Source organism: Coturnix japonica, chromosome 1 (assembly GCF_001577835.2).
Source record: "Coturnix japonica isolate 7356 chromosome 1, Coturnix japonica 2.1, whole genome shotgun sequence".
Classification (NCBI taxonomy): domain Eukaryota; kingdom Metazoa; phylum Chordata; class Aves; order Galliformes; family Phasianidae; genus Coturnix; species Coturnix japonica.
In genome coordinates this window covers 28,369,863-28,383,563 of record NC_029516.1, presented here as the reverse complement: position 1 = coordinate 28,383,563, position 13,701 = coordinate 28,369,863, and the positions used below count along the sequence as shown (strand labels likewise).

At 42.1% G+C, this 13,701-nt stretch overlaps 1 protein-coding gene across 4 annotated transcripts; it reads left to right on the top strand.

The window, feature by feature from the left end:
- Window positions 1-254: 254 nt before the first annotated feature.
- AMIGO2 (adhesion molecule with Ig like domain 2) lies at window positions 255-10,305 on the top strand. Of its 4 annotated transcripts, none has more exons than XM_032443255.1 (2): window positions 255-682; window positions 7,972-10,305. In XM_032443255.1, exon 2 carries the CDS (start codon window positions 8,045-8,047, stop codon window positions 9,608-9,610), a length of 1,566 nt encoding a protein of 521 aa, XP_032299146.1. In that variant the 5' UTR covers window positions 255-682; window positions 7,972-8,044; the 3' UTR covers window positions 9,611-10,305. The 4 variants fall into 4 exon arrangements, with proteins under 4 accessions (XP_032299146.1, XP_015710577.1, XP_015710569.1 ...); XM_015855091.2 differs by having other exon boundaries at window positions 255-692; XM_015855083.2 differs by lacking the exon at window positions 255-682 and adding an exon at window positions 783-1,127.
- The last annotated feature ends 3,396 nt before the right edge of the window (window positions 10,306-13,701 follow it).

The window sequence follows — 13,701 nt, the reverse complement described above, 5'->3', positions numbered from 1 at the left end:
TAATTAACAGTAACTTTTATACACAAACCCGCTTCTTGAGAATTATCCTATGAACTGTATTCCTGAATGATAACAAATCTACAGCCTCTATCATTTACTGAAGTAGTCCCTGCTCAGCTTCGGTCTCTAGACATATGGTACTCTAAATGATAGGGGAAATTAGTGTGAAACTTCACTGGAGAAGGTTAAAGATCGCCCAGGAAGAAAGGAAGGGTTCTCTGAGGCTTTGGGCTGTAGCTTCGCCTCCTCCTGACCCGGTCGCTCTTCCCCGCTCGAAGCAACTCTCCCTCAGATCCCCTGCTCCAGACATGCCACGTCCGCGGCAAGTAATTTTAGATATCTCCTTGTATCATTTGGTAGACTCGTTTATTCTCATCAAAGCTCTTTCCACTACTACGGAGCCTCTCTCGATTCTGATCATTTAATTAACTGGAGAATTGTTTGCCAGAGCTCGCACAATGCCTTTTGAATTTCTTTGCCCTGCGGTTCCGCCTCCCTCCGCGCAAGGGGAGCTGCCACGCATTTATCGGGGACCGGGAGATCGCCGCTGCGCCCTCCCACGAACCCTGCGAGGCGGCGGCGGAGAGAGCCCAGATGTGGCCGCGGAAGCTCTGCCCGCGCTCGGAGGAAAGTTGTCGGAGACCGCCGCTCGGGCAACCACGGTGAAGAGCGGAGAGGAGCGGTGAGAAGCGGTAAGGAGCGGAGAGGAGCGGAGAGGAGCGGGCGCGGCCGCGCAGGGGGCGGGAGGCGGAGCGGGGCGGTGGCGCGCCCCTCCCCGGGACACCGACGGCTCCGTCCCGCTGCCGCGGAAGTGGCGCGGCGGGGATGCGGTGGGACCGGTAGGGGATAAAAGCCCCTGCAACACCGCTGTGTTGTGGCTGATAGTCTGCTGCTTTCGCTCCTCATCATTCCCTCGGCTGCGTGACAGCCCCGGGCGGCGGCCGGCTCTGCCTGGGGTAGCGGAGCGCAGCGCAACGTTACCGCTGGTGCGCTCGGAGGCTTCGAACTTCCCCCAGCCGGCACGGCGGCGGAGGGCGAGAGGCGCAGCGCGAAACATGCGGGGCTGGCGGCGGCGGCGGGGCCGGCCCCGCGCTCCTCGGCTATGAAGCGGCCGCAGGGCACTCCAGGTAAAACTGCCCCGGCCCCGGCTTGGCGGAGGGCAGGCGCGGGGAGCGGGGATGGAGCGGAGTCTGCACTTGGGTTCTCCGACGGCAGCGGCGGTCGAGATGCGGCCTCTCCCAGCTCGTACCGCTGCTCCGCCGGGGAGCTGTGCTGATTGCCCGGGGGAAGCGGGAGTAGAGTGACGGTGCGGAGCTGGGAGAGGGGGTCCCGGGACCGCAGAAACTTTGCCCTCCGGCTGAGGGTTGCGGACGGCATTGCCCTTTGGGACACTGCTGGGAGCCCCCACAACGCGGAGAGAGGCTTCTCGGGAGCGCAACCTGCCAGAGAAGCTCTTGGAGGCGGTGAGGATCCTACGCTGGGCATCTAAACTTTCATAAGATCTGGCATTGCTTGGAGACTGGTTGTGGATGCTGTAACTGAGGCACCACTGTTTGTCACTGCCTTTTTCTTAATTATTTGATCATCTCCTTAGCAACTGAAGTAATTTGCAATGTTGGAGCTAGGCAGTATCTTAGTTTACAGAGTAGCATGGCAAAAAAGAGGCGTTGTTGTTTTGCTGAGAGTATTTCTCTCGTGCTCTTTTAGGAGGAATACAAGCTGCAGAGTGATTCCTTCATGCAGGCAGCAGTGCCATAGACAGATTGTTGCTGATTAGCCCAACTCAGTTTCAGTGGTACATCACCCAGTTGCTCATCTGCATCTCAGCTTTCTTTAAGCCAACTGAGTTTTCATGGGTGCAAAAAATAAAAATAAATAGAAATCTGCCTTCAGAGAAATGCAGTCCTTAGTGAAAGATGAGTGGGAGACAATATCTTTATGTAAGTGAGGTTAGTAGGACAAATCCATCTCTCTGGTACTGCTGAGATCTGGCCAGGTGCTGGCCGTAGAGAGCACTCAATTTGTCAGACAGACCTCAGGGTCAGCTTGCTGCAAAGGTGATATAAGGCCATTTTTCATCACGGTTGGGTCTTGCACCAAGCACAGTTTAAGCCAGTTCCGGGATTTAGTCCAGAATCTCAATACATCACCCAGATGTAGTTCGCCAGCAGCCTATGCTCTCAGATCCGTCATGTCACTAAACCTCATGGATTATGATGGCTGCATAATCCAGCTCTGCCCAGCCAGAAATGCTGAGCACAGCTGCAGAGGCAGCTTTGATGCAGGGAGTGCCTTCCCACACTGGAGCATTAAAAGCATCCTGGATGCTGAGAGAGGTGATAGCTTCCCCACCACAGGCACACACAAGGAGAGGAAGTTTGTGCAGACCTTCCTTGTAAGTGTAACATTTTAAAAGGTTAATTATGTAAGACGCCATTAGTCTATTTGCAGTTATTAATATTTCTATCTTGTACTGAAGCAGGATTCGTAAAGTTAGGATTAAAAGTATTAATAATTGTACTTGCATAATATTGTTACTATAAATTAATAAAACCTCACTTTGACAGTCTTGGTTTTTTTCATATATTTGTGATAAAAGTTTTGATAAATGCCGTTGGGGGGTGGGGGGAAAAGGTCTGAGGTAATGCTTTAGCATCTGAGCCATCTCTGCTTCATTTCATCTGTTACTGTGTTTAACTAATACAGCTTTCATCAATCTGAAACCTAGAGAGGAGAAAGGGGGGGAACAGCTGTGTGGGCCTTCAAGCAGGTGGGAAGTGCAGAGGTGAGTGAGTGGTTTGTGGGCTGGCAAGGTGAGCATAGAGAGGAGGTAGGACTGGGAACTGGATGTGACACAAAAAGAACAGCTAGGAGATGTTGAAATGGTGTGGACTTTTTGGAGGGTAGACTGAAGTCTTTAATATTATCCTAGGGTTTGAGCTCTCAAATCTGTAACTCAACAGTACTTGGCAAGATGTTTATTTGCATTTTCACCGTGCAGAAAGTGTCAGCCAGGCACAATACTATTTGCATCACCAATGTACAGGAAGATGTTATTCCTACTGTAACATGCAGATCAAGACACTTTAACATTGAAAAGACTGGTAGTAGTGTTTACAAAAGCATTCAAGTAGCTTGTGATCTTCAGTCCCTTTCGCTACTGAAGAGACTTTTTTGCTTGTTCAAGGTGTTGTGTGTTTTGTTTTTTGTGGGTTTTTTTGTGTTTTTTTATTTTTTGTGGATTTTTTTGGTATTTTTTTTTTTTTTTAAGTTGGTTGGTTTTAGCAGTCTTGAACTGGGAGATGTACCTTGGTATATAAACTTATTTGGAAGAAAAAGCCATGAGCCTGGAGGTAATTACAGGAAAAGAAAATGCTGATGCAGAGATTAGCATTAATGGCAGAGATAACCCAGAGAAAGTGGGAATTACTATTTAGAGCTTTAGTTGATTTTGTAAAGATAACTGATAGTGAGGAAATGCACAGTGTCCAGCCAAATCCTCTAGGAGCTGATCTGTTATAGTAAACTGAGCTGTTACTGGCAACAGAGTATATTCCCTATGAAATGAGAATGTCTTGCATTTCTTCTCAAACAGTTAAGAAACATGCACCATTGCTGCATAGATGATTCATCTCAGGAAATACTGTGTTTTTTTTGGCAGTGAACTTAAAATATCACACTTAAACATTGCAAAGAAATAATTTCTTTGAAAAGAATTCAAGTACAAAACCCCTCAGCCACGTCCTTCACTCAAAAATGTTACCCATCTCATTTGGAAATAAGATGAAGTATTTAGCTGGAGTCTGCTGGCACAAGTTAGCTGCTAGTATTCAATAGAAAATAGGAAAACTGAGAAAATATGTAATATTGAAATTTGTGAAATAGTACTTTTATAAGTCCTGAAATAATGTTACTGGGGTAAAATAAAATGAAACTTTTTAATATAGGGCTAATTGTAGGCCTTATTCTTCCTCACCGCTTATAACCTGCATGTTACCAACCATCACATTGTTTATGCAACCACTTTAAATGGATTCGAATTGTGACGTGGACTATCAATATTTATGTTTAGCATGCTTAGCTTTGCCACCAGTCTGAGCAATTTGCATAGAAGCTGGGGAGAATACGAGTGCTCCAAAAGGACGGAGCAAGTTACACCTCAGCAGTTCTGCTTTCCCTACGGTCAAAGACCCTACTGAGGATGAAGGCACTGCAGTGTGAATTGGGCTTGGCAGGGTACTCAAAATAACTTGGTTTGGCTAAGTTATTGGCCAAATTGGGCTTGGTATGTATGTGTATGGTATTCATAATTTGGTTATGTCTTGCCAAGCAAGCTGTCAACTGAAACAGTCCTCATTTGGCAACTTTATTGAGCTATGGAAATGGGCAAACAAGTTTTCAGCCCTTGCAGACTGGTTCTGTTGCTTAGAACTCTAAGATACTATGCTGATTTACACCTGCCCCAAATCTGCCCTTGAGGTATGATTGCAAACTAGCTCAGAGTTTCTGCTGAGTGAGTAGTAAGTATGGACAGGAAAAAAAGATACTCAAGGCTATTTGGTGTATTAAGTATGGTAAGTCTTCCCAAACTGAGCATTGACCTGTATGCTCCATTTGGAGTATTGCCAGGATTCCAGTCACATGCAGCGTATGAGCTGATTTTGAAAGTGCCATTCATCATTCTGCAAGTGCAGTTCCATGAAAAATTAGGCTGCAGTTGCTATTCAAATATTAGAAGGAAAGCCAACAGTCTTACAGTCTTCCATTTTATGAATCCATTATAATTTAGTCTTTATTCATCTAGTTTAATGATATATAGTTTTCAGATACCTTGTTTCAAGCAATGTACTAACTGAATGAGCAGTTTTTAACATCTTTTTTTCAGTGTTCCCATTGTGCCTTATGTATTGCATGCAATAAAAATGCACACAGGAGTACAGAATTAGTTCCTGATAGTCATTTCCCTAATGTTTTCATAGATCACCCCCTCTAGAAGAATTTATCTATTAGTTGTCTTTTTTTCCCCTAAAAGACAGGCTAGCTAGAAAAAAACATTTAAGCTAGATGCTTAGGACTCATTAAAAATAGTTTCTCATGGTTCCTAACTTTTCACTGACAACCATTTAGATACTCCAGTAGGACCTATAGTCAAAAGTGCTAGGTCGAGTTGTAACACTTTGAGTCTCATCTCTACATTTCTTCATACCAGTCTTTCCTAAGTTTAATATGTATAAGTTCATTATTTTTTTGAGTCTCAAGCTGGTGACAATAATGTATTCAAGATTTTCTAACAGTCATCACTTCACATAGTATGCCTGACATCACAGGAATTCTGTGGCAGAGACTAAGATACGTTCCAGTTGTCATGTACAGGCATTTACTTAGTCATTTTCCATGTTCTTCAAATCCCGTACACAGTGTGAGGAAATTTTTTACGGGCAAAATGAATGTGAGTGATCATGTAACTAAGAACTGGAATAAAAGTCTAAATTGTCACAGAAAATCTTTATTGTGACACTTTAATTTTTGAATACTTGACTTGGAAGTCCTGTCATTCTCTTAATATCGTTTTTGGGAATGTGAGCATTTGAACCCATTGTATACATATAAATTTTCACGAAGGGTGAATTCTCCCCTTCTGCTGCCTTCATATTTCTTCTTTTAATGAGTCATTAGAAGGTTCAGCTCTCTAGATTCATAGCACATCTTCTACAGTTTGGCTTATGAGTGGATGTCTTGTTGGCAGAAGACAGCACCTGCCAGCTTGGCAGAGGATTAGAGATGAGGGGAATAAGGAACTGAAAGGTGAGTAGAAATTAGTGTATTTCACATAAATTGACTGCATAGACAACCTTAGGTTCACGGGTAGTAAATGCAAATTCTCTGGAGCAGTATGTTCAAAGATTTAACTCTTGAAACACTTGCCTCTCTTATTCATGTCCTTTATCCCTTCCCTATCTGCTCTTCTTGTCTCATCTTTTACAGGACTAATGCATGCTCATGGCTTCTGAACTACCTCTTCTTCAATTGCTTCATTAGTTACAATAATGATGCTCCACTGTCAGAATCCTCCTTTCCTGATTTTGCCCTTTTTCCCCTTTGCATTTCTTCTGTTTCCCCTTAACTCCTTCTTAGGCTGAATCTCTAAATGAGTCCTCTACACTTTAGATCTTGGTTTAAACATTTCTATCCTTTCTTCACCCACCTCCCCTCATCAACAGAATACAACTTCTTTTATTCTGCTTCTCTCTGCTTGATTTCCATTTGTTTCTCCCTGCTGCCCACAGGCAGCCTCCCATCTCCCAGCTCTGGGACACAGCCACAGTCAGCAGCACCAGAGCAGATGTTGGTGGGGTTGTCCTCCTCAGATACTGTACCAATGGGTGGGTGAGAGAAATGAGAACAAGTTCAGTATGTGGGAGCTGAATACCATATTTGATCCATGAAAGGGTGGGGATAATCAATGCATATTGATTCATCTGGGAATTTAGTGGTAAACTCTGAACAGGTATCCAGGGAGAGCAAGAGTGAACAGAAATGTTAATTGCCCTGCTAATTATGTGTACATTTTCCTAGGAGATGGCACAATAACATATACCTTGGCACAGAACCACTACCCTGTCAAATTTTGAGTCCCTACTTCAAGTTGTAGTGACACTAAAATATTCTCAAAAAAAAGAGCATGGTAGATTTTGTTCTTATTACTTAAATATGAGCAAAATATTTTTTCCCTTTAATGAGTTTTGTGAAATGGCTGACTCATCCTAACTGAAAGTTCCCCAAACTTCTGCTTGAGGTGGGCAACAGGCATGGAAAATTTTTCTCCTCTGCAGTTATTTTGGCTAATGTGAAAGCAACAGAATGTGAAACATTCCCATTGGATGTGGTGGTGGTTTCACCATGATGGAAGCTAATTTCTACCACACTGTTCTTTCTCCTCCTCACAGGAAGACGGGGACAATATACAATGGAAAAGAGATCGAGGGTTCAGATAAGGGAGATCACTCCTCATTTGCCCTCATGGATACAGCTGACTCAGTGCAGGGAGATTAATATAATTAATTGCCTGTTGCTAACAGACTAGAGCAGTGAGTACTAAAAACCAACTGAAAATATCTTCCATCCCCATCCTTACTCTTCTACTTCCTCCCTCAGTACAGGGGAACAGAGAATGGGGGCTGCTGTCAGCCCATGATGCTTCATCTTTATCTCTTCTCCATGGTCACTCGCCCCTGCTCCATGTGGGTCCTCCCACAGATGTCATCCTACCTGAACTGATCCTGTGCAGGATTCCCAGGGGCTGTAGCTCTCCCAGCAGTGCTCACAGAGGCCATCACTGCTGCCCAGTTCTACCAAAGCCTTGCCACATAAATCCAATGTGGATATCTTGAATAACTTTATAAATAGGCTGTCGCTATCTGTACTGTGTGTTACTGAACTAGGAGTTTATGGGGTTTTTAAGACATTCAAAGCTGAGTATTCAAAATGGCATTCTCTGATTGGGTAGAAACATTTGCTGCAACTATACCCTGCAAGACAAGAAAATATTTTTTTTATAAAAATTTTCTTCTTGTTGTGGTTGATTGGCTGGTTTTTACTCTGAATCCAAAGTTTTCTGTCTGGGTTGATTTGGAAATACCTACAAGATACCATTGCTCAGTCATGTAACACAGATGAACGTTCCTAATCTTAAATTGTCGGAAGGTGCATTCCTTTGTTCAAGAATGAAGAACAGTTGCATTGTATGAAAGAAAAAGAAAAAAACTTGTCTGTAATATGAATATTTACAAATAAATGCTGAATTTCATGTTTACAAAAAAACAACACTAAGCTTACAACTAGATTTTGTAACTAAGCATATGACACTATAAGAATTAATTTCCTATTTTTACCCAGAAGACATGCATAAGAAATTAGGCAGGGTATGAACCTTAAAAGTTAACGTTCTGTACCTCTGTATTCTTTTGACAGTGATTAGTGCACAGCTAAAAGCACGTACAATCTGTGGTAAGGAGCACTGGGAGCCAGCTAAGAGACAGCGACAATGTCTTCAGACTGCTGGATACTTCCTACTCGACTTGGAGCCTGTAAGGTGAACTGCAGGGCACTGGTATGTCTCTTGGTCTTTGCAATGAGTGTCAGTGGCAGTGCCCCAGGGATTTGTCCAACAGCCTGCATCTGTGCCAGCGATATCATAAGCTGCACCAATAAGAACCTCTCTCGGGTGCCAGGAAATCTCTATAGAAGTATGAAAAGGCTGGATCTGAGTTATAACAGAATTGGATTCTTAGAGCCTGAATGGGTCCCCGTACTGTTTGAGAAGCTGAACACTTTAATAATCAATCATAACAGCATTAGCAGCATTATCACTGGAAGCTTCTCCACAACCCCAAACCTGAAGTACCTAGACTTGTCGTCCAACAGCCTGAAGACGCTGAGCAGCCCTGTATTTCAGGAGCTGGGGGCCCTGGAAGTTCTTCTTCTTTACAACAATCAGATAACACATATAGAATCTTCAGCCTTTGGAGGACTGTACAAATTACAGAAACTCTATTTGAGCTATAACCTGCTCTTGCATTTCCCACTGGACTTGTTTGTTGGAAAGCACAAGCTGACAGAACTCATATTGCTGGACATTTCCTATAATCACATCCAGATGATGCCTATTCAGCGCCTGAGTTCAGTGCCAGCCAAGCATCTTAGTGGAGTTTATCTTCACGGCAACCCATTTTATTGTGACTGCACACTGTACTCTATGCTCATCTTCTGGTATCAAAGGCACTTCAGCAATGTGGTGGACTTCAAAAGTGAGTACAACTGTTTATTGCGATCTGATCTAAGAGGTTATAACAAACAGCCTTTACTGCAGGACAACTTTCTGAACTGCTCTGAAAGTACCATCAACAGCTCTTTTCAGGCTTTTGGGTTTATTCATGATGCCCAGGTGGGTGACAGGCTGATCGTTCACTGTGACAGCAGAATCAGTGATGCAGGCACACACTTCATTTGGGTTAGTCCAGAGAATAAATTGCTGGAGCCAGACATGGAGACTGATAAATTTAGGGTGTTTCATAATGGGAGCCTGGAGATAACAGATGCCCAGCTAGAGGACTCTGGGCTGTACTCTTGCACCGCAATAAATAAGAAAAGACTATTAAATGAAACCATAGAAGTTAGAATAAACGTCAGCAATTTCACAGTTAACAGGCCTCATGCTCATGAAGCATTTAATACAGCTTTTACCACCCTTGCTGCCTGTGTCGCCAGTATTGTTTTAGTACTGCTTTATCTCTACCTGACCCCCTGCCCATGTCAATGCAAGACAAAGAGGAAGAAGAGGAAGCTGAACCAAAGCAGTGCCCACACTTCCATACTGAACTCCACACCACCACAAGATCTGCCTGCTGATGAGAAGAAGGCCAGCACTGGCAAACGAGTGGTTTTCCTGGAACCCGTACATGAACCAAAACACAGTCAGAATGGGAAAGTAAAACTGTTTCCTAATGACAATGTCATTGCTGAAAGTATCTTAAAAACTACTCGAACAAAATCCGACTCTGATTCTGTCAACTCTGTGTTCTCAGATACACCTTTCATGCCATCAACTTAGTTTGCTGCCTGTATTTGTATTGTGCCGTTACATTTCTGAATACCTCCTTTGCTTGTAGCAACCATCAGGAAAAATAAATAAAGAGAGAAAATGTTTTAAAAAAAGCATCTGTTGTCAGTTCTTGAGCTTCTACTCCTCTGTTTGTGAGTACAAATTATATCTTTCTTGAGAAAAGCCAACAGAATGGCCTTGACATATTTTCAGTGCAATCCTAGGCTTGCCTTTTAATTTCCGGGACACACACAGCCATCTCTCATGCGCATTTAGTGCTGCTTACAGTGCATACAGTCTCAGAGCAGAGGCTGGCCCCACGCAAAGCATGCAGTTGTTCTGAGCATCCCACTTCTCTGCAGGGAGCATGTGAGCAAACTCAGGTGGCTATGGAGGAAAGTGTGTAGCTTTCCTCAAGTTCCTCTTAGAGGCTTACTAAATCTTCACTTTAAAATCATGGAAGAAATGTGTTTTCCAGGATTGGTTTGAACAAAAAGTTCAGACTTGCTCTCAGGATGTCTAGCAGTACTGGGTAAATGTTTATGGCCATCACCTGGATTAGATATTTGCCTATCACTGTGTGAAACCTTTAAGGGGAGGGGATGTTGTATTCATTTTACTCACAACTTAATCAAGGGATTGCTCACAAAAACTGGTTATATTGTTTTTTAAATACTGGCATGAAAATAAATGGTAAAAGTTAACCTGCTACCTTTGCATTTGTATTAGTAGAACAATTAAAGTTGCCAGTCATTAGGATTCAAGCTAATCAGCAGTAACTCATAAAGCTGTGATAACCTGATTGCTTGTTATCAGTTGTCCTACCCTGCACTGCTCACTGTATGGTGTCACATATGGTGAACAAGCCTGCCACTGTCACCAGGGCTCCTGCTTCATGTTAGGGGTCACTGCTGCTTAGAGATAGTTTCATAATGTGAGTGTAAACTTTCATTTTATCTTTTCATTGCACAGCTTTTCAGATATCTCACAATATTTGCTTCCCTATTTATTTATTTGTCTGAAGGAGGAAATGCACTCTTTTTACAAATTTCTGAATATTACAGACTAATTTTCTCACAGTGAATTCAGAAAGTGTAGTTTTTCTCTAGACTTGGCCCTGCCTTATATGAACTGCTTCCCTCCTTGCCCAGATGCATCATTGCCAACATTTATGAACCCAAAAGATTATCCTGGGTTGGTCATGCAGTGTTGGTTATGTGAAGTGTTACATTATTGTAACAAATATACTGTTATAATTGCTATTTCCATTTTCTGTTTAAAGCTTGTTTACCTTGGGACTGGGCTGGACTTTGCCAGTCTTTCTCACATTAAATGTCACTAACTTCAAAGGAGTTTACAAAGAATTACAGCTTGCTAAAGAATAATTGGAGTGTGTCTGTCTCATTAGGGCTTTGGGGAACGTACTGAAGTGGAAAAGGATGAACAAAATCAGTCAAAGGACTGCATGACATGGTGACTGTAATTTATTCTTGTGAGACTTACTGTAATATTCACTTGCATTTTTTGTGATTTCTTTTGAGAGGCGTGTCATCATGCTCAAGCTTACATACATCTGAGCCAAAGCTATCAACAATTGATTTGTTATGGAGAAGACTCGTGTAGCTAATTGTCTGAAAGCAAGCAGGCTGGAAAACAGATTAGATCAGGAAATGTTATTGCTGTGATGTGCACAAAGTACGTGGAAGTAGAGAACTGCAGGAGATTCTGATTCAGATATTCAGGGAAATGTAAGATGAAAATTATTTTTCCAGCAGCAGAATAATATGTATTTAGAAGAGAAAGATCACCACAGTTTGGTTGGTGACATATACATATATATATATAATATATGTATATACATATATGTATGTATGCATAAGACATTTATCTATGTAAATTTAAAACAGCTTCTGCTATTAAGCGGTCTTTTTTATCTTTCTATGAGCATTAACACAAAATCAGTAAGTTTACATGTAAGGTCTGATGGAAAAACAGTGATTTTCTTCACTGAAATCAGTGAAATAGTTTGGTCATCTGTTAATGAGGGTAAGTCCTGACTTTTAAGACCCCATCTCCTAAAGAATTATTTATTGTGAAGATTTAAATAAGCTGCAGGATCTGCTACTGTGCTCTCCAATTTGTGCAAGGAGGTCCTGGGACCATGGACTGGGCTGAAACTATGAGGAGACAGAGCAGGAAACTGTGAGGCAAATATTCCTAGGGAAAGCTGTGCATATCAGTTACAGCTCTGGGCAGATGTTATGATCTGTTGTCATACATAACATTAATTGACCTGGATTTCGATGTTTACAAGAGCTCTGACAGTCAATTCCAAGTTGGCCTGGAAAAGCAAGCAGCCTGGTGCCTGTGTGGCTGCCTGCCAGCTCTGCTTGTCTCCTCCACAGCTGGGCTGGGCATATGACCCCTCTCCCACTCATATGGCAGTGACATCACCTTGAACTAACTCAGCTTTTAAAAATTCCAGATAATCTTTAAAATAAAATAAAATAAAATAAAATAAAATAAAATAAAATAAAATAAAATAAAATAAAATAAAATAAAATTGAGCGATCCCCAGAGTATTAGGCTTTGTGGGATCAGAGTTATGCTGCCAGATGACTGGAGCAGCTCACTGTTGATCTAGGCAATGGGTATTTGCTCTGCCTGGCTGCATTTCATTGACTGCTTTAAAGTGCTCAGAGCTGCAATTGTGATTATGAGTAAGGTGGCAAAACTGAAGCCTTTGAAGGAGCTGTTTTATCACCTTATCATCCCCATTAGTCCTTGTCTTGGTTTTCATGCTATGGCTTCCAGCTAACACCAAAGAGCTGAACAATATTTTTAATGCAGGGTCAGATAACTTCTGCAAGGTGTTGAGTGCTCCTCCTGACCTGAGTAAGGCTAAGTATCTGATGGTGACCACCTCACAAAATGTAATGAATGCAATGAATGACTGCCTCAATACAGCTGAGGAACTGTATGTAACAGTTAACAACAGAGCTGGAAGTTGAGGGAGTCCCAGCATGCTTTCCTCACACTTGCTTTTTATCTGTTGTTGGTTATGACAGCCAGTGCCATGCCCTTTCAGCCCAGACGTCCAGCACTACCTTGTTGGGTAAACAGTACTCTGTCCTGTCTATCATCTCATTAGTGCTTTAAAAATAAATAAATAAATAAATTAGATTTCTAAGGACTACTAATGATGGTGTCAAAAGATTAACTGCTTGTAGCTCATTTTTCAGAACAAGCAAAATCTTAGGGCCAAACAGTAATTAAAACATAAATTTTCATGTTATTATTATTCCTATTAGAGTAAATCAAACTCCTACAGGGTATTTTTATATCTCAACTGTAGCATGCATATGCCTAATAACCACTGCTGTCGCTGAACTGATGTGGAATAAACTTGACCTTGCAGGAAACAGAGCCAAAATGTGCTATTATGGCCTTCTCTGAAGTAATGCAGAAGTGAGTGTTCTCTTTGGACAACTACCAGCCATCCCTCCCAGCACACTTCTCTTTTTAGTGAGATCAGGAGGCATTAAAGGCTGATCTTTCACCATTTGGCTATGGCAGATGCAGGGACCATTTCCAACCTGGTTCTTAATTGTTCTCTGTGTCAAGACTGTCTTCCTGAAGATAGCTTCTGGACCTGTCACACAGTTTTTCGATCAATTTAATTGATATACACAAACAGCTGTTTCCAAATGGCTTCTAAAAGATGAGAATTGGCCATAGTAGCTTTTAAAAAGACAGGATATACTCTTCGTTTATGGATTCAGCAATTTAGATATTTTATATATATATATATATATATATACATAATGCTTGAATTATTATATTAGAGTGAAAGAAAAGAGTACACCAGAATCACATAATTGCAGGAGTTGGAAGGGACCTCAGGAGATCATTGAGTGCAATGCCCTTGCTGAGGCAGGTACCCCACAATAGTGCATATTCAAATCATTTTTGTATGTTTCCGCAATGTTTATATTTTGCCATTAGTCAAGTGGGGCTCAGATATGGATAAAAATGGAAATTCCTGAGAATAAGGTGATGAGATTAGGAAATCATTCTGTTCAAAGTACACTTCATATTTT

Excerpts from the sequence above, each read along its gene's own strand:
- AMIGO2 (XM_032443255.1), top strand. The coding sequence starts at position 8,045 with ATGTCTTCAGACTGCTGGATACTTCCTACTCGACTTGGAGCCTGTAAG.